This window comes from Castor canadensis, chromosome 3, assembly GCF_047511655.1.
Source record: "Castor canadensis chromosome 3, mCasCan1.hap1v2, whole genome shotgun sequence".
Lineage (NCBI taxonomy): Eukaryota > Metazoa > Chordata > Mammalia > Rodentia > Castoridae > Castor > Castor canadensis.
Window position 1 is genome coordinate 195,852,422 of NC_133388.1, and position 27,352 is coordinate 195,879,773.

The 27,352-nt window shown below is 48.2% G+C and overlaps 1 protein-coding gene across 3 annotated transcripts in view; it reads right to left on the reverse strand.

Moving 5' to 3' along the window:
• Trappc9 (trafficking protein particle complex subunit 9) overlaps positions 1 to 27,352 on the reverse strand; it is a 541,325-nt gene that overhangs the window by 114,645 nt on the left and 399,328 nt on the right. For all 3 annotated transcript variants that reach the window (XM_074069279.1, XM_074069278.1, XM_074069281.1), the window contains one exon: positions 10,111 to 10,264. In XM_074069279.1, the coding sequence (XP_073925380.1) occupies positions 10,111 to 10,264 (154 nt within the window). The remainder of the gene's footprint in view (positions 1 to 10,110; positions 10,265 to 27,352) is intronic.

Consider the following 27,352-nt stretch of genomic DNA (forward strand, 5'->3'; position numbering starts at 1 on the left):
GGATCTTGCCATGGTCCCTTCCAGCCCAGTGGAAAGCCTTATGGAGAACTCTCCATGGTGCTGAAGAGGCACACTCCCAGCAAGGCTTGTCAGCCGGCCAAGATGCCTAGATCACATTTCCAAACCCCCTCAAGGGCCTCCTCTCTGAGACTCTGCCCATGTAGAGACAATGACACCCCAAGCAGGGGACTGAAGTCCCTGCTGGTGCTCACCCAGGCTTTGCAAAACTCTCCTAGCCACACCCACTGTTCCAGAGCGTCAATCATAGGCGCCTGGCTGGAGAAATCTCAAGTCCCAACCCACTTTCTCACCTTGGGAGGCAGTTTCTAACACCCTTGCATAGAAGCACAAACTCTGCTCACTGTGCCCCTGGAGCTGGCTACCTTCTACCCTGGAGTAATGGCTATGTGACCTGGTGTCCACTACTTTTCCTTGCACTTCCTGCTGGTCACAGGCCTTCGGAGGCAGAGGGCCATGAGGGCCAGAGGCTTCAGTGTAATTTTCCTTTGTCATCCCTGTTCAACCACAAGGTCAGTGAGCAGCCTGCAATGGCAGAGTAGCTCAAGTGGTAGAACTCCTGTCTAATGAATATGAGGCCCTGTGTTCAAACCTCAATACCACCAAAAAAAAAAAAAAAAAACCAACAACAAAAAAAAGAACGAGCAGCCTGCTGTCCCAGAAGTCAGCTTTCCTGTGGAATATACTATTTACTATCTCCACAGAACAAAACCCCAGAGTTAGTAAGGAAAGAGCTCAAGGACCGCTAGTTCTAAGTCCTAGAGGGCATGAAATGGTGTCTTGGGTCACCAACACTATGTCTAGCATGCAGGAGAGGCTCTGTAAATACCTGTTGCTTTTTTACTAAGCACCAATCATGGTTAATTATCTGACTTGGTTTTCACAACAATGTCAGGTTGAGAAAGCCATCTTGGGAATGTTAAGCAACATTCCCATCCACACAGCCAGGAAAGGGAATGTGAGGCTTCCAACTCAGGAGCAGAGTCTGTTCCTTGCACAGAGTCCTCCCAGACAGCCACTTGGCCACTGAGTCAGATGGAAGTTCTGAGTACATCAGAGTGACAGATCAGGAACTTGCCTTCAAGGAACCAGAGACTCTTGGGGGCCACAGTAAGCCACTGATGAGGGCAAGAGTCTTTTGACCCAAAGGACCCATTTCTCCTCCTGGGGGTAATTCATGAAGCTTTCTGGGGCAGGATGTGAGGGTGATGGGGACCCAGATCCATCTAGCACTATTGGCTGAAATCCCTGAAGGGCACAGGTGAGAGGGTAGTGTCTAACCCCAGGAATGGTTGGCATGTGTGAGTGGGGTCACAGAAGGGGCTGCTTCTTACATGGAAAAGATAGCCCCATGTCTGGCTAGCAGAGAGTTCCAGCACCACACCCAGACAGTACCCACTGGCTCTGAGGCTCTGCTTCATGCCCACAGCAGCATCAGGCATCCGTGGGTCCAGATATCTGCTGCCATGACTGATTCCCAAACTAGACCACGGTGAGCACCCAGAGGGCAAGAAGCTGACTGTCTCTGAGTCTCTAATTTAGGCAGCATAAATCAACCAGATGAGTGAATTTTTTCCAGGAATGTCTCAGAACGAATTGCGCAGGAGTTTTCAGCTTCTGCCTACACAGGGCACTGTGTTACCACCCATGCGAGTCTGAGTGGGTGAGCATTTCCTGAGTTCTGATTGTGTTCCACACCCACCACACACAAGAGGCACAGGGCACATGCAGCACACCATGCTATATACAGTTCCGCACTTGTGTTCCACACCCACCACACACAAGAGGCTCTGGGCACATGCAGCACACCAGTGGCAGGGGGAAACTGAGGCTTATAACAGTTGCATATGTCATAGTAAATAAGTGATGAATGTGATATAGCCTGCTCTGTCTGGGATCATAGCTTAGTCCCTTCCTTGAGCTTAAAATCTGGCTAGAGAGAGAGGGCTACAAGTTTAAGACATACACTGAACTGTCTTAGGAAATCCCCAAGTTTGGGGAGGCCTTGTTCTCTACTCTTTCCACATACAGCAGAGCTTAGGGGTCCCACTGCCCTGCTTTCCCTCTGAGACCTTTTCACAAGTCAGTACACCTGCAGCACAATACCATTCCAACACAACATCCCTCAAAGGCTTCCCCAAGAGCTGAGGTACAGGAGGCAGAGGAGGAAGCGGAGACAGACCTGTACTGTCCTGTGCATTCCTAGAGATTCTTGTACCTGGTTCCCAAAGGCTGGCAGCACAATCCCACAATGCAGGACCAAGCATGTCCTAGACACACCGTGCCAAGCAAGAAGCAGGGAATACTCTGACTATTCATTACTCAGTCAGAGCTGCTCCTTGAAGTGAGGTTCAGCACATCACTGTATTGCTCAGAACCTTCCTTGGCCACCCATTGCTCTTAGGACACAAGCCCCAACTCCTTAACACCTGGCACAATGCACAAGCTCCCCTATGACCTGTTTTCCCTTTCACGGCCCTTGCACCTCCCTGTATGTGCTCATATGTATAGCGGCCATGGTGAACTCCTTACCCCACCTCCCACAGATCACACAGGCCATTTGCTGTCTTGAGCCCTTGCTCCTGCTCTGCTCTGCTTGGAGCAGTCTTTGGCCTCATCCTTCTGATGAGCACCCACCCATCTTCTAGAACTACCCTATCTGGGACAACCTCTTAGATACCTCTCCCTTCCAGAAGCCAGCCCTTCCTTCCTCCTGTACTCACCAGGACCCTGGCGAGAATCCATCATGCACCTGCCATGTGCATAGCACTGAATCTGTGCCTATGTGCACTCAGCTCTGCACCTCCGAGTGCCTGGTTTATTAATAACTGCCATGCGTGCTAAGAATGAAAAGACCAAAGTCCCTCATACTTTCATAGGGCTCAGTCACTTGTGCAAACATTATATCCTACGCATTATTATTAGCCATTCATCATTATTTATTACATCTAATTGATCAATATTTGTATACAGCTTTTTTACTGTCCTCCAGGCACCAACAGTGAAATACTTGGCATTCAAATAGTGTCCATATTACCTTACTCCCTTGCCCACTGAAGGCCAATGGCCAGGACAATTTGATAGTCTTGACAGCCACAAAGGGTCTCCTTATGTAGCCCAGGTTGGCCTCAAACTTGACTCTTGCCTCGGGTCTCCCAAGTGCTAAGATTACAGGTGTGCACTGCCATACCCAGCAGAGCTTTTTTGCTTTACAAACATTTTCACACACGATCTCAGTTAATCTTGGGAGCCATGAATGTTTGCTTACAAATCTTTAAAAACACAGCCAGATGCAAATAAAATGCTGAAGGCAAATAAAACACCTTCCATCTCACACTGTCCTCAAGGCACCAACAGTGTAATACTTGGTAGCATACCACAGCATTTGCAACCAACCCAGAAGCTTTTTAGATCCTGTCTATATTTATGTGGCTGAAGTTCACCAATGACCCAGTTTGATATTCTCGAGGAACTGACTGTTCAATTCACTCTGTCCTTGGAAACAGGAATCTCAGTGGGGGTTCTTCCCTGAACCTGCATGGGAGAAATAAGTGTCAAGCTTGGGGCTCCTAGATATCATCCAGTGTTTGAGTATCATGAAGGGTCTACTGAGCCTTCGGTCATGAGTCTGTCATGACAGAAGCAGATGCAGAGGTCTTGAAACTGGCTTGGGGGATATTATTGAGGGGCAGGTGCTGCCCTTCACTTGGGTTCCCTCAGCACTGAGAAGACAAGCTGTCCCCAGGTGCCAGCTCTGGGGTGAATGACTACAGGTGCAGGGACTCAGAGCAGCCATACTTGAGCTCAAATAAATTAGGAAATTGTCATAGATAGAAATTACACTAGTGGGAAGACGGCCTTGGATGAGTAATGAGCCTCTTCTTGTGACTTTGCCTTCTCATTTGCATCATCACGCACTTCCAGGACACTGCTGTCACGCCCGTCTCAGTAAGTGCGCCAGCACCTCAGTGCAGCTCCTACTGTCAGAGCCTCAACTGGACAGAACCGCCCTGCAGAGAGACGTGCTCCGCAGGGGAGGTCTGCAAGTCTTGCTTGGCAGAGAACATTACAGAGTCCTACAGTGGAGAGAGGATGAAATGAACAGAGATATGTGTGGGAGGCAGGTACCAATCATCAATGTCAAGGAATGTAGCCATCTCCATAGGCTTCCTCTGAAAAGTGGAACTAATAGGAAGACCAGGGCAAGGGGAGAGGCCCATACACTACTCCTAGACACAGCAAAGAGCACAGCTCCGAGGGTAAACAGCTAGCTGTGTGCAAGTCCCAGCTTGCCACTTACTAACTGGATAACCTGGAGCAAGTGAGAGGACCTCACCATACCTCAGTGTACTCAACTATAGAAAGTGAGTGAAAATGACTTCAGAGAGTTATTGTGAAAAGTAAGTGAGTAAATCCCTACAAATTGTTCAGATCAGTGCCTGGCGCCTCGTAAGTGCCACGTGGTGGTGGCTGTTACTTATGCCCTATGATATTGAGTATTATGTAATATATGCATGCTCACAATGACCACACCAAAAATACACAGGATGTGTACAAGCCCAACATGCACCCAATCATACAATGCACATCAATTCATGCGCACACGTGCACACACACACACACACACACACAGATTTGAGCAATGCTGTGCATGAAATGTCTTTCCCCACGCTCCTGAGCCAGTCAACCCTGAAATCTGCACTCTCCATGTGTCAACCCTGATTCCCTTCCACATAATTTTAAGGTGTGCACAACCACCTAATTTGGATGGAGGGGAGACAGCAATCAAATCAAGTGTCCATATCACCTCCTTCCCCTGCCCACTGAAGGCCAAAGGCCAGGACAATTTGACAGCCTTGCCAGCCAGGTGCAACAATTCTCTCTGGCTGCAAAGCTTCCGTGCCATGAGAGATTAAAGGCCTCTGAACGAAGTTATTACAAACAGCTCTAAAAGCCAAATTCCCTGAAGGCAGATACAAAATGCAACCCTGCATTTTACTTAAGATGATCAAGGAATCAGCTGCACTGATGACAGGAGCTGTTTGTATTAAAATGCAAGCACGACTATTAGAAAAGCATAGTGTGCTGGGATTTAAAAGAGTCTCATTTAAAGAGATTTAATTCTTTTCAGGAGACAAGAAGACAGAGCTCCACTAAGAATTATCTTGGAGAAGACTCGCTAAACCAATTAGAGGGTCTAGAGGGGGAACCTAAACCACCCGGAGCAAGCAGCTTCGACCTACCTCTGTACTGAAGGGAGGACTAGTCAGGAAGGGCAGCTCCGCCCTCCTGGAAACTGAGACAGAGCCCAAGTGTGGGCTCCAGGTGGGTTGTCCTGGTTGTGATCAGCCAAATCCAGGACATGATGACTCCTTGAGAGCTGTGAAACCCCAGTAAAAGGTGCAGGAAGTGTCTCAGCCACTGGAAACTTCTTAGCTTGCCCAGGGGGGCTGGGACTGTGAGGCTGGCACAGACACGTTCAGCAGTACCCAGTCCAAGGCATGAGCTGTCCTTACACTCAGCCCAGAAGGAGCTCCTCTAGGATGTGAGACCCTACACTTGAGACAGCAGCTGCCCTGTTCCACTTTCCTCCATTGTCTAAGTCATGGATGTTTATTTGGCCTCCATAGGAGACATTCGATCTCCTGTCTGGGTCATAGACTGCAAGGCACCTAAAGCTTGATTTGCCAGTGGGCTGCTTGAGCCTCTGCCTCACTCAAAAAGCAGCCAAACTGGTTAAAATTGCTTCTCCAACCTGAACAGGAGACACAGACATTTACCAGGGGGCCTGGAAGAGAAAGCCCAGACAATTCAGGCCATCAGCCTTTGTGGGGATCAGCCAAATGGTGCCCCCAGATCTTGCTTGTTAAACCTGTGCAGGTTGGATTCTAAGCAATCAGCAAGTCTCTCATCAATTCCTGAAAGGCACTTTGAAAGGAGATTTGCAACAAAAACAGGAATGGCAGGATGACTGAAAGCTGGCCCAGTGCTCGTCCCTCACCTGTTTCAGCTGCAGACGATCCTTGTGGGCTCTGGAGAAGGAGCTAGATTTCGAATTAGACAAATCTCACTGCTACAAACTCCTTTCACACAGCCACCTCGGCTCTAACCTTTTTCTTGGCTACATAATGAAAATGAAAACTTGTATTCAACAAATAGTTCTAATACCTATGTGCCAGGGATCAGAGTTAGTGTTGGGGTAGGGCCTGTATCTGTGCTTAGCACAATCCCTGGCACACAGTAGGCTCCCAATAAGTAGCTGTTGAGTGAATGGGTTTCCACCTGACCTCATTCAGCACTATCTGGTAAGAGAGATGGTCATCAGAAAAAAACTCTACTCTACACTTCTTAAAGACTATAACAAATGAGAAGGAAGCCCTGGAGCTGGACGAGCAGCCAAGGCAAGACAGGAGGGAGGACAGGTTGTAGAGTGGCCTGAGGGCTTCCAGTGGAAAGTGGGGTTCACAAGTGCTCACACCTCCGAGGGTCAGAGAGTTTGATGTGTTGGTGATCCTGCTGGCTGCAGTCTCTATGGTTATTGAATTTCCGAAATCCCCTTGTTCTTTAAAAAGGGGTAGAGACTACCTATTTTGCAGGTTGAGTGTAGTAAGTAAAATGCCACAGGGAGATAGCACAGAGAGGGCTGGCACTCTGACCAACTGGAACTCACTGGACCAACACAAGCCCCAATTCAGGATGAGAACAGACAAGCAAAGAAGGAATAAGGCATAGTCGCAGTGGCACAGGAAGAGGTGTGGAGTGGATGAGAATGCCTGACTGCTCAATTGGGCTCCTGCATTGCTGGTGTATCACTCAGTCTCTCATAAGACACAGGACTGCAGATTTTGTGGGGTGTAGTAAGGACAACACACTGAAAGCCAACACATGGGAGGAGCACAAGAAGCAGTTCTTCCTAGTCATAACAGCAATAAAAATGACAAATAGGGTTTAAGAAAAGTAATCTTTTAAAGGACAAGCACTAGCTAACACGCTGGCTTATCTAGTTAAGCCCAGTGCCAAAGGGTCGAAACTCCATCTGGTATAAGAAAACACCATCCAGGCCCTCACAGCTCACCACTCCTTACATGGCTGACTGCCCTGGGCCACCTCCTCTGTGGAAGTCCCTCTGTCCCTATAGAGATGGGGTCTTTGTGTCCTCTCCAGGAAGTCTGAGGAATGCAGTTGTGGGGACCACCAAAGCCTGACCAGGAGGCTAGGGAGCACAAGGCCAGCACCCAGGGCTCTGACCCCCTCACTATCTCTCTGTCCCAGGCTCTTGTGACAGACAAATCCAGTCCTCCTCTTCTATAGAACAGATGGCAGGAAGGGCAGGGACATGGCAAAGTGCTGGCCACCCCTGGTGTTGGCACACTTGGAGGCACCACAGACCTGAGGTGAAAGGCCCTCAGATAGATACTGCACAGACAGGTGCCTACTGCAAAATCCCCAGTTTTCTTTAAGACATGTCTACCTGGTATTATGTGCTACACATGGGAATTTTTATAACTACAGATGGGTTTCAGAATAGGCTTAAAGTTTTTATAGTCTAAATATTTAGAAAATAAGAAATGCATTAGGAAACGATTAGCCCATTCAATCTTTGGTCTTCTCATCTGTGTGAATTCAGGGTTACAACATCAACGCCTGCTCCTCCCATGGCAGATGCCATTGCAGATGAGAGAGACAGACAGAGAGAGGATGGCCTTAGTGATAGCTCTCTTTGCCCAAATGCCCGATAGAGACAATCTCCCACACATTTCAAGCCAGCAGGTTTGTGGGGCAGGTGTATGTGGCACTTGGTGGACATCCAATAAATGTTGGTCACATGAATTGTTAAGCAAATGCAGAAAACAGGGAAGTCAACTTCTTAAAAAGAGTTAAGCCTTGAAGAAGAGACACACAAAGACATTTCCTGTACTTTTTGGTAATTATTTTCCAAGAAGGTGAAGGTTCAGTTGGCCAACAGGACCCCTGAGGAGGCAGTATACACTGATGGTCCAGGACCACAGGCCTGGAGGGTTCAAGGGTTGGCTTCACTACCGCTAACGTGAGCTTGAGTTGTGTTCTGTCAGCTGCAAGACAGGTTAACAAATGTATCCTGGCTGCTGAGCTGGGAAGACAGGGGACTTGGACCAGTACAGCACCCAGAAAGTGGTTACCAAGACATTGCAACGTTACCATGTGCCCAACACTGAAGAGCTAATAAGGGCAGTGCCACTCTGAGGGGCAGGGACAGACAGGGGTGGCAATTCCATCTGTCCCCATGCTTCTTGCTTTCATCTGTGCCCAGAGAAGGAGCACCCGTGAGAATGAATCCCTCCCTTCAATGCCGCCTCTTTATGGGTGCTGCTGTGTAGAGCCCGGCTGAGCCAGACCCATCCAGGCCTGCCTTGGCCTGCCTAGGGCTCCCACATGAAGTGGAAGCTCTGTGGCCAGGGGAGCAGCCTCACAAGGCCACTTCCACAGTCAGTAGCCATGAAGCCTCTGCACCCTTCATCCTCAAGTGGCTCTGTGGCTCCAGCCGCACAGCAAGACACCAGGGGGTGAGGGCCTTGGCCTTGGGTTTTCCTTGTGAACACAGTGTGTGCTGTTTGTACAACCCTCTCCCATGACAACCATAACTCGGGTCAAGTGTTTTGTGGCAAAATCACCTGCACCAACCCCTGGCTCCACAGCTGACTGTTGGCCCACAGCTGAATCGGTTCACTTTGTGGAGGTTTGGTGGCCTCATGGAAACTGCAGTGTCAGTCAGATGTCAGAAAAAAAATGAGAGCATGCCTGGAGCATGGGTGGAGCATGGATGGCTGCCTCACTGCTGTGCTGCCCATTCTGCCCCTTCAGTCAGCAAGACTGGATGGCACCACAACTCTGCTGAGAAGGACCACCCTGTCGTCCCTGCCTTCTGCTTCCCCTGTACTGAAGATAAACAGCTGTGACTCCATGGGACTACTTTGTTCACTGCTAGACCCATATACTTTATAGGTTCACAGAACCTTCTAGCAACATGCAAAGTGCTTATTTTGTCAGTAACTCACTATAGACCATCTACCTGGTCTAATTCACTTCAGCTTGAAGGAAGGAATTTGCCTCAGGTCCCAGCTATGCCACGAGTACATAGAGGATACTTCCAGAATCCAGAGAAGCTGTCTGGAATTATCTGGTCCAGACAATGCTGTCTGACCATCCTTACAGCCACAGAACCCATGCTGATGGAAACAAATAGCAGAAGTCATATCAGAGGTGTCTCTTCCTGATCGACACTCTGAACAAGCCTCACCCTTAAACCCAGGACCTTTGGGGCAGTTTCTACACTTGGCCTTTTGATAAACTTTTGTCCACCACACACAACCCACTCAAATGCTCCCCTCTCTGTGAAGCCTTCCTTGGTTACCTCCATCCAGCGGCTACATCCCCTGCACCTCCAGCACAGGGCATAGCGCTCTATGTTCACGCTCCCTCCACTTCTGACCAGGCAGCACACCTGCAAAGGGACCTGGTCTTTGCAGGTCAGCCTGTTTAGTGCCTCACAAAATACCTGACCTACTTTGTGGGTGCTCTATAAAGACTTGGAACAAGCAGCAAACAAGTGAGCCTGGGGTCTCTCCAGAGCACCCACTCATTTACCTGAATGCCTACTATAAACCAGACAAGAGTCCAAGTTCAGAGCAGGCTCAGTTGCTTTAGGAATGCCTCTTATAGCCTCTTATAGACTCCTAAAAGTCTCTCACTGCTTTCACACGGCATCTTTACGCCTCATTAAACAGCACAATCCGATTTTAGTTCCCAGACAATTGCATCCATGTTAGCAGCTGTCAGTCTTTGCACCTCCTCAGTCCAGCATTGATAGTTGGCCATTAGGACTGTCACTAACATGAATATCAACTCTGGCAAGAAACATATGTCCCAAAATCAATGCCACCACCAGCCTCAAGAAGACCTTCCTCTATATAGAATAAGTACATCTTCGAAGTGGGGCCCCTAAAATGGGCAACCACCCATTTGGAGCTCTCCGTGGCTAAAATTCTACACTAAAGCCCTGTCGGCCCCCAGCAGGTTGTGGCCAGTACAGACTGGGCCATGTTGAAAGGATATGATTCTCCATCTGATGTCCAGTTTGCTGTTGATCTCCAGGCCATGGGCTTCCTGCTTCTCCTCCTCAAGCTGCTTTGGATTTGCAAATTGCCCCTTCTCTCCAGGGCATTCTGGAACACTCTCAAAGTTGAACTTGTCCACTTGAATAGCCATTCTAAGAGAAGAAAAAAAAAAACAGCAGAGAATTAATCAGTGGAGCAATTTCTTCTGCTAGCTGTTGGAGAGTCAGCACATGCCAGCATGAGGTGGAATAATGAATCATTATCTTTAGTAATTCATAACGGATTCATTCCAAGAAGATGAAATAATAGACTCCCGAGTGGCCCTGACTGCAGGGCTGGTGCAACACACAGTTTGGAAGTAGAGACACAGTCGCAGATGTGGAACTCTGACGCCTGTGTCGCCCAGACGAGGATTTCCATTCTGTGACAGATTAGGCAGGCAGGACCTAGCATGCTGCCCAGGTAGGGGGCTCGGTCACGACTCCAATTCCCTCCTGGAAAATCATAGAAAATACTGGCAATTACTTAACCTCAGGCACCACAAAGGCCCAACAAGAACTCCCCTTCCATCCCCTGAGCTCCCTCAGCCATCTCCCCATCATATACTTCCTCCTCTAACCAGATGGACTCTCCAGTCTGCCCTCATGTCCCTGGCTGCCACAGTCTCCACTCCCTACTGCAGCTTTCTGGGCCCCAGGCCCTGCAGGCCCTCCTCTTTGGGCCTCTGCTTAAGCCTACCTCCTCCACACAGCCCCCTTGTTGCTTGTTCAGCCCTCTTGTCCTGATGGTTTCTAGAGCACAGCAGCAGCCTCTCCCTGCCTTACCCTTTGCCCCTGAAATGCTCTCCTGTGCCACGGCTCAGCTGGGCCCTTCCTGTCCTTGAGGCTGGAGCAGGACAGGAACCTCTCCCAGGCCAGCTGGATTTGCAGTTTCTCTCAGACCTTGCCTTATTCTCTACTGCACCATTCCGTTCATTTCTGCAGAGCACTTATGTGCATTTAAAGATTTAGCTCTGGATTTGTTCATCGTCTCTCGATTCTACTGGAATTTAGTTCCCTGAGGGCAGAGATCCACTTTGTCTCAGTCACCATTCTCCCCAGGTCTAAAATAATGCTGAGCATAAAGCAGTGAGTTAGTAAGCAATCAGCTGAATAAATGAAGTACAATAAAAGCCTTCCCTGATACAAGAAGTCACCGTTTCTTCCTCCTTGCTACTCTCCTGGGCCCCTGTACATGTCCCCACTTCCCAGCCCAGGACCTGGCCTGTGGAAGGAGGCAGCCATGTTTCAGTGCTCTCCAGTGGCCTGTCCCCACTGGGCCATCATAGTCACACAGACAGGGTCTGGCTTCCTGATGCTGGGCATCCCTCCTCTTGTCAGGCACTCAGTTGACACTCAATTTAGGAGCATTACATGGATAGATGAAGGGGGAGTGGGTACAAGAGGGTTTTTTCCTAAGAGGACCACTAAGCTCTGGCTCCAATGGAAAGACAACTAAAAATTAGTCAATGGGTAAAAGTAGGTGTTTTGCATTCTTGCTAGACTGTGCTGTAGCCAAGATCCTCAGCAAAACCTTGCTCGAATGGCCTTTGTGGCTATCCCAAGAGGAATTGTATCCGAGGCATACAGACACAAGATTATACCCAAAGACACAGTCTCGGGAGGTATGATAGCTGCAAGAGTGGCTGCAAGGTCAATAAACCTGTAACACTTGGCCCGGAGCACAATGTCGGGGCTGGCTGCCTGAGCACAGGCACTGCTGTTGTGTACACAGCACTTCTGCTGCAAGAAAACGTCTTAAAGTTACATTTACACTTTTCTTTCTATTCATTTAGTAGACAGTTATCACAAAAAGTTAGAAAACAGAGAAAAGCATAAAAAGGAAGCTAATACTCTAATAAATAAGAACTCAGAATCTAACACTCTAACATTAATATCTTAATTCCATAGTCTTTCCATGTAGTATGTGTATCTCAATATGGTTGAAATCATTGTATATATCAGTATATAAATCATATGTACACACATAAATATATACGTACACATAAGTCTTCCTTTATTTACTTAATATACAGTACTAGGAACATTTTCACATCATAAAAATTAGCATAAAAATGATACAATAATCTTACTTAACATTTCCCCTATTTTTTGGACTGTCAGATTTTTCCTAATTTTAAAAAAGTACTATTGTAAAAACATTCTGATGAATGTTGCCTGCACTGACGAGTGACTCTCAGGACCAACTTCTAGAAGTTCATGATTGATCCAGGAAGGAACCATTCCAGGCTCAGATCCAGAGCACCATGCTCTTGCTTGGACTGGCACAGAGGTCCATCCATTTCCCCACACAGTGCAGCGGGACCTCCCCCTCTCTCTGCAGCCTTGCCAACACTGGCAAGGATCAACTTTCAGTCTTTACAAGTAACAGGCTGCGCTTTTAATGTGCAAGTCTGACTACCCCTGAGGCTGAACGCTTTCAGAACCTTACAGACCACATGTCTTCTTCCCTCTGTAAGCCACTCCCATGTGAAGCAAGGGAACTTCTTATTCCCACCAAAGCTCCTTTTATTTCTCCACCCCAAAAGTAGATGGAAGCAAATTAGTGTTATCTTCAAACCAAAGGTCAGACATTTTTTAAGTGACACTAAAAAGGCCACTGCCTGACAACCCAAAAGGAAGTAATACCTTTCATCTTTCAACTGGGTTTGCAAACACCCCCAAGCACTGGCTCTCTTCTATGGACATGTGCGGGAAAGACACCCTGCAGGCAACCGCCTTGAGTTGGAGCATCCCCTGACACTGCAGCCACTGTGTGACATTCAGTATCTGGGGTGCCTTTAAAGCCATTTCTGGTTATATAAGCATCTTACTATGTTATCCACCTCCAACCTTAGTAGAACTGTAGCCAAGCATGCCCACGGCGCTGACGAAGGGAGAGAATAAAATGTACAGAGCACTCGTTATGTGCCACACAGTGTGCTAGGGGTTGTGTACACACATTCATTCTATTAACATATAGCCATCAGGAATGGCTGTGATTTGTATCACATACCAGGGCAAGAGGACCCTGCTCTGGGACCTAAGCACCTAGCCAGTACCACAAAGCTGGGCACCAGCAGAGGCTGTACTTCTGTCTACACTCTTCTTGATTTGTTTCTCCTTTGCTTGGGCCCACTCCCAGTGTGTCCCAGTTACAACAGGACTCCTCCTCCAGCAGCCCTGGATGGCAACCTGGGAAGCATCCCAAAGTCAACCCCTTTTCTTCAGTGACAAGAAACTGAGCCCTTGACCTAGGGCCACCAGCTTCAAATCCTGGAGCCAAGATTCCAGCTCAGATTGGTCAACTCCAAAAACAAGTAATGCCACCCCCCCATTTTGCCTACACAAAAAGTTAGCAGGCGCCCCATCACAATAAATAAGTGGGGCAGTGGTGTATGCCTGTCATCCCAGCTAATCAGAAGGCTATAGGTAGGAGGATAACCATCTGAGGCCAGGCCTGGGAAAAACTACAAAACCTTTACCTGAAAAATACCTAAAATGAAAAAAGGACTGGAGGCGTGGCTCAAGGACCTGAGTTCAAACTTCCGAACTGCCAATGATAATAATAATTTGAAATCACATAGAAAAGGGGAGTGAGTGAGTGTACACATGGCCAACACCAAAGGCACACCTAGTTTCTTTGGGCCATGGGTATTGAGGTGACTCCTACAGAGTGGCAGTGTGAACCTTTGCCCAGGGGTATGTCCATCCCAAGAGAAGGTCAGGGATGCTGCACGATGGGTCATTTTTAATTGATTTCTCTCCACACAGACCCCCAAGGCAGTGGCTTTCCCCTTGAGCAGGGCTGCTGGTCTGCAGGCCAACATGGTCATGAGCCCAGAGCCCAGTACAGCAGGGAGCAGGGCCTGGGGCCTCATTTCCTATGGCTTTTGAACAAGAGAGGGGTGGGAAGGAGTTTAAGTGTGTGACAGGCTGTCAAACCAGGACCATCTCACACAGATAGGCCTCACAGGGTGGAGAGAGCTGTGTGGATGGAGGAACAGAGATCTAGGGCCTCATAAATTGGACTACAGGCCATGCAATATAGTAGCCCTGACCAGAGGCAGCCAAATGAAAGTCCCTGGGCCTCAGACTCATCACCTGCAAAACGGACATCCCACAGGATCTGGGAGAATTCACTTGAATCACTTGGCACATAATTAGTGCTCAAAAAAAAATTACAGCTGTTACTTTTTGAGGTAATGAAAATGTTTTGAAACAGACTGTGGTTGTACAACTCTGTGAATGTTCTAGAAATCACTGAGTTGGTGAACTTCAAATGCATGAATTGTATGGTATGTAAATCATATTTCAGTACTGCTATTATAAAACATTACGGCTATTACAGGAACTTACAGTAAAGATCAAATGTGATGCTTTTATGAAGACATTTAGTGAGACATAAAATGCCAAATAAGTGCTGGTGGGTCTCTGTATTATTTTCCCTCGTTGTCTTGTGCTCATAACAACATTTCACCAAAGCCAGTGTCATGTGTCTGTCTCCCACTGTATCCTTGCTTCTGTTAGGCAAAGCCATCTTTCTCAACTTGGGTGCTGGTGTATTACCCCAGCACCACACAAGCAGGGCAGCCTGCATGCAGTAGCCACGACCCAACCACAGAACCTGGGCACAGAGCAACAGGCCAAAACCTTGGTGAGCATGGAATCTTCCTTGCGCTGTTCCACATGTGCTCTGGCTGTAAGAGTGGGTTTCTGGGGTTTCCCCATCTCTGCTCACTGACAGTGTTGGCGTTCGTAATGAGATTGAAATGCCTACTAGGCTCTGCAGGTTTTCTATTTGAAAGTCTGAAGGACTGGGTCCTGCCTTGGTCTACTTCTAATTCACTGTGCCTTGGGCAGGTCACCAGACCCCTATGCAGGAAGGACCTACTTCCTTCAAAGTTGTCTCTAAATAAGGCCCAGGCCAGGGCATACAGCTAATGCACAGCAGGGCTGCCTCTCCTGCTTCCTGAGTCATCACAGAAAATCCACTGTTCTGAAGTTCCTCATCCTTGTGTGACCAAGTAGGCCTGAGTGCTTCCACATTTTCTCAAAGAGGCTGGCTGAGCTCACAGGATGTTGAGAAGGCCTCTATGGTAGCCAGAGCCTAGGTTTGGAGCTCAGGTGTGGCCTGTAGCATCCAGTGGGATAGATGTATGATGGCTCCAAGTTTCCCTAATGAAAAGCTGGTCCGTTATCAAGCCCCAGGCTCCCTTCTCTCTGTTTCAAGTTTTCTAAACTAACTGGCTAGATTCATGGAGGGGATCAAGGGTCAGGAGTGGCAAAAAGAGAGCTTGCTCCTTCTCTGCAGGTTTGCTACAAGGCTACCCTACCATCTTAGTTCATTTCTGATGATGAAGGAGCCACAGCTGAAGGTCACCTAGCCAGGTGCATGGGACCAAGGCAGCTTCCATAACCCTCACTTCTTTTGGCCCTTTCACAGCAGGGATGACACTGACTACCCAGGGAAGTATAATATGATGGGACCATTTGGCTGTTGTCTCTTGAGGCTTGGCTCACCAACCATGCTATCCCACCAGAAAATGCATGGGTCAGTAACATCGTGGTTCAAGCAGGAATGCCACCCAGGCTAGGCAGCTTGACAGCACTCAAGGGTAGCTGTCTCATTGCAGAGGACTTGGTTCGAATCGGGAACAAGACCCTCTCACTCCAGGAGAAACAGAGTCCCACGGGAGAGACGGGCCATACAGAGATGGAGATAAATGCTATTATGTAGGATGTTCAGATGCTGTAGAAGAATAGAAAGGAACTGACACTGCCTGAGAAACTTCGAGAAGGCTGGGGAAGCTGGCACAGGAGGGGTACAGGGGAAGAAAGGTCAACCCATCACTTGCAAAAAGACAGCTGTGACAGAGTGCACAGGCCAGCTAGGGACCTGGGTGAACAGTCTGAAGGACAGAGGGGATAGGGAGCGACAGCAGGAGAGGCAAGTAGGGGCCAGATGATAAAGGTCCGGCAGCCTCCGTAAGTTCTTTGCTGCTCATGTTGCCCAGTAGACATCTAGGCTGACGGGCATAAGGCCCTCACTAATGTGAATGCCAAGGCTAGTTCTCAGAAGAGAGAAAATCAGAAAAGGCAACATAACAAGGAACTACTGAAGATGGGAAAGAAAAGGAAATAAACCTCAGAAGGAGAGAATGTTTACTCAGCCCTCACAGTGAAAGCATATGTCAACTCATTTGCTTTTGTTTCCCTCCAAGATTAATCCTTAGATATATATTCACAAAGTAGATGAGGAAACTGAGGCTTGGGCAGTAATATGATTGCCAGGAGTCATGTCTTCATGGAGCACACAGAATTTCCTTTCATGGAGCCTTCAGCAGGTGTGATAGGGTTCATGGTCAGGGCAGCCAGAGGCCCACTGCGTATGGGGCATCCAGTGAGCCCTGCCTCTTCTCTCTATTCCAGGTGACATCAGATCTGTCTGGTGGCTGGAGCCAGGACGTGGGTCTGTTTCCCAACTAAGGCAAGCTTCTTTTGAGGCTCATGGACAAATGCCCATCTTCTCATTCCAGACCTAGGGAGCTGAAATCACAGAGAGAAAAGATCCCAGTGCCTCTGGCAGTCTGTTCCCTCGGATGACCCTGAAAAAAGGAAGCAAGCATGATCCCTGGAAGACTTCTGACTCCAGGGTTTAAGATGGGTCAGACTGGTAATTCCACCAACCTACAGCATTGGATCTTGGCACAATGTCAGTTCCAAAGGTAAATGACAACAGACTGAAACACTGAAAGCCCACAGGGCCTCCACAATGCTCCCTCCATGGAAAGGAAAATTCCTCAGTGTGAAAATTTCCCTGCTAAGCAGAGCTGAACCTATAAAAGATCACCATGTCACACCATCCTTCTTGACAGAACTCTTTCTGTGCTGGGTGTGAATTTGCCTGCAGGATGCCAGCCTGCCTCAGTTTAGCCTCTTGCCATTCATGGGCAGTGGTAGAGTGCAGGGCAGGCTGGGCAAGGCCATGGCCCACCAGACCTGTGCTACACCTGTGCCATGGGTCTGCAGGGGCCTCCAGAGAGGCTGGCATCATCACCAACCCCCATGGTGGGTTTCCACCAGCATTCTCATATCCCCACCCTGCCATCATGGCCTGAATCCAAAAGAAGATGAAACTGAGACTCAGCATTTCTGTTGCACGTGGCCACAGAAGCAGTGAGTGGTGGATCACGTGAACTTTGCCAAGGCAAAGGCGGCCCTGTGTCCAGTGGGCAGAGCCTCCTAAGACACACAGCTGTATGCTGACAGTACCTTGGGTACCCAGCATTAGGCCCAGATGTATGTGGATCATCATAGGTTGACTCTGCCATGCGGCTATGGCCTGAGGAAGTATCCTGGTCACCATGAGCCTTGGTTGTCCACCTGTAAGGTAAACACAACACCCACCTAAGCAGAGATGGGGCGACTTAATAGAGGCAGTGTGTTCTTAATAAGAAAACCTTTCAGAGATTCTGGTTGTTTTACTGCTTTTGATTATTCCAGCAGATTTTCTCATGGACACATCAACCCAAACCATAAAATCCCTCCCAAGCCTGCTTCTTTCCAGAAACTTGTCCCTTCTGTGTGTCCCAGCCCTGCATGACCCACCTTGGCTGCTCCATCTTTTTGCCTCCTGGACCAGGCAGGAGCCAGGCATGTGTGCTTGCCCTGCCACATCTCACAACTTTGGACCTGCTTTCTACCCACCTGCCCTCTCCAGGCCCAGTGCAGGTGCCCTCCTCTGCAGCCATATAAAGGCAATGTCACAGTAACTCCCAGCTCCTGCCTCCCCCTTGCTGGTCCTCTCTACCTGGCAGCTGCTCATTTCCCTTCAGCAGAAATCAGGTCACTTATGTGCTTTGCCAGCCTGGTGGGGGTGTAAGGAATGTGGGTGCAGACTCCAAAGGCCTTGCACATATGAGGGCACTGAACAGGGAAAAGATCCATATCGAGATCAGTCTGGAGAGTTTGCAGCAGCCCCTCAGGAAACCAAAAATATAACAAGTTCCGGAATTCTCAAAGGGATTTACAAATTGGAAACTGCCTAATTATCATCTGTGTATAAAATAACATTTTTGCCACCATCAACAAATAGCATAAATACCAAATGTATTTATAGAATACATATATGGAAGAAAATGATATAAATTTAGAAAATACAATTTTGAATTTGTTTCCAGAAAGCCAACATTCATTCTCAGAGGCACAGTGCCAGGGAGGAATGAGAACGAACAAGGAGGAGCACCTGACACTCCGGGGGTCTTTCTACTGATGGGTCTCTAACAGCTGCTTCCAAGCCATCGCCCTCACACGGGGTTCAGGGTAACAGAACAGCAGCCCACCAGGCTGTACACTACATTGTTAACTTCACTGACCCCCAAGGGTCAATAAAGACCCTCAGGAGACCCCAAGAGGCATGCACTGCTGCCCCACTTTAATGCTGAGGAAACCAAGGACCCCAAAGAGCTCTTCTAGGAAGGACAGCAGATGGGTCAGTGGTAGCTGTAAACTTAAGACCCTGCAAGTAGCAGTTAGGTGGGGAGGGTGGTGGTGGAGGAGAGGTGGTCCCAGTCCAGCCTCGATTAAGACCCTAAGCTGGACACAAGTATACAGCAGAAAGCTGCAGGCCAGGCAGAGATGAGATCATGAAGTGGTGCTGGAGTGCAGAGTGATGAACATAACATGGCCACAGAAGCCACTGGGCAGGACTAGAGACTGTTTTAAGCCAGAGGGAGGAGCCGGGCTTCAGTGCTCCCTTACAGAAGTGGCTGCCGGGACCACACAAAGGCAGGAAGAGACGTGTAAGGCACCAGGAAAGACTGTGGGACCTGAACTCGAGGCAGGGACACAGAAATGTGGGGTCCAATGCTGAGGCCTTGGCCCTCACTACAGAGAAGCCTGTTAGTTCTGACAAGGGTACAGGTGAGCTACTCTGGGGAAGATCTTGAGAGGACAGCACTAGAGCTTTCACAAAGATGGCCAAGACTCCTCACCTGTCTGTGCAACTCAGAGCTACTTAGCTCCCTGGGCGGCTTCACCTGCCACTTTCCACGCTGGCCCCACATGTGACTGTCCCATGCTTGCACCTCATCTTGCTCATTCTCCCTCAACACCACTCCTACCATTCCCGGGCTTTGACCCCACCTTTCCCTGCCAATCCCACCCGCTCCCCATCTCCCTCTCACCTCTGGCCTTGTAGACGTTTCTCTGACAAGCTCATAAATAAGAACAGCACTGCATGTGTAGAGCACTGCACAGGAAGAGACACACTGTGTCCTCACCTTCTGCACACGTGGCACTGTCTCCCACACAGTAGGTGCTGGCCCTGTCCTCCCAGTGGGACTATAGGCAGAGAGCTGAGCACACTGTGGCTGGAACTCCCATAGAAGTACCATCTTCCCACCAGAAAACCCAGGACTGGAGGTGGAGCACCTTCAGGCTATAGCATGTAGGGCAATGAGAGTCAAGGAGATGGGTGGGGACCTTCTAATTCTGAGCCTTGAGAGGACTGGTCCAACTCAGCAGCACAAAGGCACAGACAACAGAACTGGGATTTGATCCCCCAAACTGCACACACACACACACACACACACACACACACACACACACACACACACGTTTTGGATTTATCTCTGAGTTATACACTGGGCAGACAAAGCAGAGACTTGAAGAAGTAGACTGAGATATGCAGCTCACATACCAGCATCCCAGCCTGAGCCCCAGGGGCACATGGGTGAACAGACCCAATAGTGTGCTCAAGCAAACTGGTATCAGTTCTCAAGAGCCAGCCACCAGCATTTCCCAGCTCTCCATTCAGTGATATCGTGTCCATCTCTTGAAACTGACTAGAGGGGATCTCTGTGTCCTACAGAGATCAGTAGGCACATAATTGAAGATTGGTTGTTCAAGGTTTACAGGTCACCACTGGACAGACCTAAAACAAGGGCAGTGATGGTAGGGAAGTGAGCTCAAAGAGCTAAGATTTGAACTCCCACACACAAGTAAGGCAAAGCAGGGCTCAGGCTGACTGGATGAATGGCCTACCAAGATCAACCAAGACTGTGTTTCTGGGCACACAACAAGACCCCAGATGCATCAAGAATGATGCCCACAATGTCCATGGCACAATGCAAAGTAAACTGACACATGGAAAGCAGAGAATGTGGTCAGCAACCAAGAGCCAGTGCATGCTAACCCCAATTGACACAAACACTGGAGCTACGAGGCAAAGTCTCTAGAGCAGCCATTATAACCTGCAGTCAAAAAAGAACATTTCAAATGAACTTTTAAAAAGGAATTTAGACAGAGAAATAGGAAATGTACATCTGAAACTTAAAAATAAAATGAACTAAAAAACATCACTTCACTTGATATGCTCAACGGCTGAGTGGAGATAGCAGAGGAAAGAGCAAGTGCACCTGAAGATGGACAGAGGTGACAGAAACACCGAGACTGGAATTCATCAAAACATCCAACTTCAATCTTCAAAAGCAAACCACAGACTAAGAGGAATCACAACATGGAGACTCCACAAGAGACAAGCCATCAGACTAGATAAAGAACTCAATTCAACTTAGAATAAAATAGGCAAAATACTTACACAGATGCTTCATGAAAGGAGGCAAAGGAATGGCCAATAAGCAAACGAGAAGATGCACAGTATTGGCAGTCACCAAAGAGATGTACGCTTGAGAATCCCACTGATGACCATGCCCACTAGGCGGCTATAAGGACCAAAGCTGACCCTCCAAAGTTCCAGCAGCTACATCGAAGACCTGGGCCTCGCACACAGTCAGCTGGACAGAGCACACCACAGCCACCAGAACAGCTGGGTCATTTCTTAGTCAGACATCCACAAAGCTTTGATGCATGTCAGCAATCCTGCCCCAGGTACTTAACTGAGAAAAATGAAAATGTGCCCATATGAAAGCAGGCACAAATGGCCACCGCAGCTTTCACTGAAATAGCCAAAAAAGTAGAAACAACCTAAGCATCCACTTACAGATGAAGGGACACACAAGCAATGAAACACTAGTCAGCCTCAAAAGGGGACAGACTATGGTTACATGCCTACAGGGTGGCTGAATCTCAACATCTACATGCCAACTGATGTCAAACAAACCTGAATCCACACTACACCATCACATTTATATAATTCTAGAACACATAACCTTAGTGATAGTACTTAGTGAGAGTGGCAGAAGACAGGGCAGCGATTGCCTGGGGAGAGACTGAAAAAGATTGAAAACTTGGGGGGTGACAGAAAAACTTGTTATGTGGAATGTGCTGGAAATTCCTTGAGCGTATGCACCTGTCAAAGCTGACCAAATTATCTACTTTATTTTTAACTTTTGGCTTTTTGAGACAGGGATGCCCTGTGTGCCTCGGGCTGGCATCAAATTGCGGTCCTCCTGCCTCTGCCTTCCCAGGGCTGGGGCTACAGGCTAAGTCGCATGCTCTAAACTCATGCAGTTTGCTATACCTCAATAATCCTGCTATGAAGTTGCACCAAAAGATACACAGTGTAAATGTACCACCCCAAACCATCTCCCTCAAAAACTAACAAAACCCAACTTCTAGTCCCAGGACTCAAACCAAGGTCTGGCAAAAGACTGAACTTTTGTCTTCAGCTTTCTTTTTGTGTGAAACAGAAACGCCCACATTGTGTACCCACCTCCTGAGGCTGAGCAAGTTCATAGCTGGAAGACTTGTGACCATGCCAAGGTCAATCCATCCTACACCTGCTCCAATGCTCTGAACCCTCTCACTGGATAACACAACCCTTGTTCAAGTTGTTTCCTCTGAATCCCAAACCCGATATATGGTGTTTATGGTGGCTAGTTGGTGTTACATCTCCAGGAACCAAGAACCTGGGAGGAGGACTGTACCCAGGGCTCAATCTCCCCAGTCCTGACTGGCCCTCATGGGCACTGCTTACAAACCACTGATGCAGGCAGGAGCACAACAGGACATACAAGCCACACTCCAATGGAATGGCAGTTCCATTTTGTGGAAAATTTGTGAATAACAAGAGCCTAATGAACTCGGGAATTATCATTAGTTCTATTTGCTTAAAGTAAAAAAGTGATTCACTTAAAAATGTTAACACATTTTTAATATCTAAAATTTAGATATTCTCTTTCTTACTGCTTTCCCTGGCAGTCACCCCATGGGGACCATGTCTGTCACACATCAAGCAATAAGAACTCTTGAGTTTTTCACAGCATGGCACAAAGCAGGTGACCACAGATGAATGTACCTACAGTTCAGTGTCATCGTAAGGAAATATAAAGGCTGGTAGATTTTAGTTACATAATAGCCTTAGGACCCAGTCATTCTCAGGCCTGATACTAGTCTCAGATGGGGGTAAAGCTCACCCTTTCCTGAGCTTCAGGCAGCCACTGGTGTTTCTCCCGACACAGTCATCGGGTTGCTTACTTCTCCTTCCCAAATTACAGGCCTCGGCCACTTCAGAACAAGAATAAGGTGACCCTTCAGAGGCCAAACTTCTGCACAGGCCCTGCAACCTCTGGGTGTGTGAGGAATGGGCTCTGGGGTACCTTGGCTGACGATCCTGGTTGAGCAAGTCTATACGGGTGTACAAGGGTGTTCAAGGCCATGGCAGAGCAGGCTGAGCCAGAGCTGAGTTGAGGCCCAGCCTTTGGGATGCACCATCACTACCCTTCCAGCTGGTTCTCTCTGCTTTAGACTGTTCCATCCTACAGGGTCCAAACCAGGCACACTGTCCAAGAAATGGGGTAACCTCCCACTGTAGGCAAGGGTTTCTCCAGTTCTGGGAGCAGCACTCTATACAAGTAAAACCACCCAGTATACATCTGCTGCTGTGAGTGTGCCTGCTGCCTCTCTAAACTTCTCTGCCATGCACAGGTGACAAAAAGGTTTCTAGCATCCTGTGTGGCACATAGTAGGTGTCGCACAATCCTAACTTCATGTCCCTCCCTCTGGGATCTTCTGGGTATCTTAGACGTGATAGATGAGGGGAAAATACTTAAGAAGGGCTGTGCCCCTTGAGTCCTATACATGCATTTCCCCTCCATCTGACCCCAAGGAAGGCACAGACATGTGAGGCAGGCCCTGGAGCTGCAGCCAACCTCAGTTGACATGTAAAGTGAGCAACAGGGAGAAGAGCCAAATGCACACAAAATGATTCTCTAGACCATGGTGTAGGTAGGATGGATGGTTGGCTCAGAATTACTTGGGAAGACAATGAGTTAATGACTAGATAAAAGTCTTGGAAATAAGCTTCTGCTTTGCATTCACAGAAGGGCATGGGGAGCAGCCCACCAGGAAACAGACTGTGCTATATCCACCCCCTCCTTCCAGCCAAGACATTAAAATGACAAAAAGGTGCCAGTGACAGATTAATATGCAAAGGTAGTCTCCACCTTCAAATACAATGCAACACCCTCCCCACCACCCCGCTACTAGCTTACTAGTAAGGCAACTTCACTGTCAACTAATCTTAGTGACTGGCCTGCAGCTGGAGGCCCTTGGAGACCTTGTCTCACTGATAACTGAGACCCAGGAGGAGGACTCAGAGAAGAAGGAGGCCCAGAAGTGTTCACCCAAAGGTTATCTGGAGGGTGAACTCATGACCAACAGCAGAGTTACTGAATGCTCTAGGTGCACTGACAAGTGTGCTAGCTCATCTTGTGCTCAGTCTGTCGTCCAAGCAGGTGGTCCTCCCTCAGGCTGCCTGAGCCAGCCCTCAAGCACCAGAGCCTGTCCCTGAAGAGCTCTGTCCTGGGCATAAGCAAGCCCAGGGTCCTGACTCTCACACTGTCCCCTCCCAGGCTGCCTCACGGGCAACAAAGGAACTTCCAGAGGGTTCTAACCCCTTCTCCGCAACCTGAAAGTACAAGAGTACTGGGAACTCACCCAACCTGCGTAACACTAGAGAACTTCTGTTACTGGATGCCAACTGCATTAGATCTTCGTTCTCACACCCACCTCAGAGATGGGTGTGAGATCCCTCTTTCACAAAGGTGGAGAGTGAGGGTGGTGGCAGTGCTCAGGTGAGGTTTGACTAAGCCCTACAAAGGGCAGACACTCCTTTCCACAGGGCCTGGCACACACTCTAACACAGCTGCCTGTTGGCATTCTTATCTTCATCATTAGGAATCTTACAGCTGAGAGGGACCTGACAGACCATCTAGTCCAATCCTCTTCTTACATAAATTAAATAAATAAACCCAAGCCTCAAAGTCACTCAAAGCTCTTGGTGTGAGCCTCACAGTCTAGGAAGAGCTGCTTTCTCCACCAGCTATCTATAAACTGCATCCACCTCATTTCAGCAGAGGCAAGCAACAGAAGGAACACAGATAGCTATAATCTGTCAGCCCATCTTGATAAGACTGAGGCTCTGGCCATCGTATCTTACCACAGCATCATTAAGCATTATAAGCCCCATGCAGTAGAGGAGGGAGAGAAACATGGGTGTGACAATGAGAAATTAAACCCATTTCACCCTGAAAATATGACTCTGATTTATTGCTCTATAGCAGCTGACGATGACCTGTCAGAGAAACTTTGTTAAAAATAAAGAATAAAAATCACCCTGAGTTGTTTTGCCACACACCCAAATTAGAAAATGCTACTCTCTGGGTGATTTATGCTTCAATTTTTTCCCTTATTCACAGAAAATGTGTCAAGCATTACAGCAGCACCTAAGAGCAACAACACAATTCAAAATGAAAGGAAAGTCCAAAGAAGTCTAGAGGCATGACAAAACCAGTCTGGCTCCAAAGTCAGCAATTCGGCTCTTAGAAGTACTGCACATGGGGAAGGACCCCTGAGGCAGTCCCCCACAGCCATCAAACTGAGACACATAGGACCCTTCACACTACCAGGCCTCATGCAGCATGGCCACCATGGAAGACGGAGGCCCTTGCCTCAAGGATGTCAGACTCAGAGATGTTGCTTTGGCCACCGAGCAGGGGGATACATTCTGGGTTGGACCCAAAGCACACTGGATCATTGTGTGGCCTGGCTATGTCTTTCTTCCCTGCTACGAGTAGAGGGTAAGTGAGTCCTAGGATGGGAAAGGCTTGTGGAGAATGGTCCCAGAGCCTCAGCCAACCTCCATGATGTGCAATGTGAGCTGTCAACCTCTGCTTTAATTCACTGACATTCAGGGATAGTCTGTTATCATGGTCCAAGCCAGTGAAAAAGCATACAGCACTTCTTCCTGGAACACCCTTGCACCTTCTCTCCAGCACATGAGTACTCACTGCTCAGGGCCCAGAGCAAAGGCACTGCTTCCAGAAGCATCTTCTCATCCCCAGGCAGGAGCTGACTTTCTCTCATCAGCTCTGAAGCCCTCATCTGTACACCCATGCACTTCACCAGTCTTTTGTGTTGAGTTTTACATGATGGTTCTGCATGACCAAGCTGTTTCTTTCCTACTAACCGGATAATCCCTCAAGGATATGCCCCGGGAGTGGCACTCTAAATCTTACCAGATCCTGTACCTGTTTGTACTACTTGTTCTCTCTAAAACAGGAAAGTCCATAACCAAGATTTCTCCCAGCATTTAAGAAATATGGCCCAATTAGAACATGCATATGTGTTAAAGTATGAAAAAGAAAACTACATGATAAGTGGTGGTACCTAAGAACCACGCTGCCGAGTGACTGACCGTCTCTCCAGCAGGAAATACTTCCTCCCTCCCATGGATCCATGTGTGCATGGTGTAAACAAAGGAGAACCACCAGATGCACACCTGCGACTGAACTCAGAGCAGAAACGAGAACAACAGGGCCACTCTGTGTACATGATAATGCCGGCCACCAACCTCCAGCAGTGGCTGGACATTTTCTCATGGTTTTACTCAGTCCTCGCCATGCTATGGCCAGGTCTTGCCTCCTTAAGGACCAGAGCTGATTGCATCTCAAATGTGGACTCATCTGCTTGTACTTGCTGAAAAATCTCTATCCTGGCTCTTAGGTGACCCAGGCTGGGTTCTGATCTTCTTGTGCCAAGTTATACATCAATTCATACATATTTGAGATCAAATCAAAGTCCACAACTAGCTGGGGACACACTCAGTGATAAAGTGCCTCCTCATAGGTGTAAGGCCCGGATTACACCCCCGACACCATAAATAAAAACCAACAACACCAACACCACCCCCCTCACACACACAAAGTACACAATTGGTTTCAGACTGATAGAATCCAGATCCGCCTCCTGTAGCTGTGTGAGCCCAGATAAATTACATAACCTATCTGAACTCTTATTTCTTCTTCTCTCCATAATAATGTCAATAATAATATGTGTGTGATTTAAATAAAGAAGACATCTACCATGGTATTGGCTGATAATACCAGGTGTCAGGTATCATCCCTCATTTTTTGTAAATCTGATTATAATAGCATCCTCTCTGTATTTGCTCATCCTTAGCTAATAGTTATACAAGTCTACAAGAGAAGTTATATTTAGCAGAATTCACTTTTGAAAACATATCCAAAATACAACACAGATTAAGCTGTGTCACTGCCTTCACTCATTCATTCAGCCAAATGCTTTTTATTGACAGATATTGCTTTAGGTAAATGTGGCTGGGTCTATGGTTTAAAGTACAGCCACAGAAAGAGAAGGAGGGAGAAGGGGAGAGAGAAGGTGAGAGGGAGGGAGAGAAGGTGAGAGAGAGGAAGACAGGCAGGAGAGAGAGGGAGAGGGAGGGAGAGAGAGGGAGAGAAAGGGAGAGAGGGAGAGGGAGGGAAAGAGGGAGGGAGAGAAGGGAGAGAGGGAAAGAGAAGGGAGGAAGGGATGGAGGGAGGGATGCGATGCAATTAACTGACACAGTAGAAAAATGTACAGAGATGCAGGCTGCAGGGAGGGTGTCTCCCTTGATGTGAGCAGTGGAAGCAATAATGAGAAATATTTCATGGGTACTGAAGACAATTTTTTCAGACAGAGGAAAACCTGGGCTCTCTAAACTCCACCCTCCAGATTCCAAGATGGTGGCTAGAGGGAGGAAGCAGAAAGCGTGCTTCCTACAGTAAAATCTTGGAGAGATGCTGGAGATACACCGTACAGGCAAAACCACCAAGAAGAGGCAAAACTTTGAACCCTCAACACCCCCAGCCCACGTACAGTATCCCCACTTCACTTTAAATTGAGAAACCAAGAGGGCTCCTGCACCGCCGCCAGACGGCAGCGCCCAGACAGTGTGGG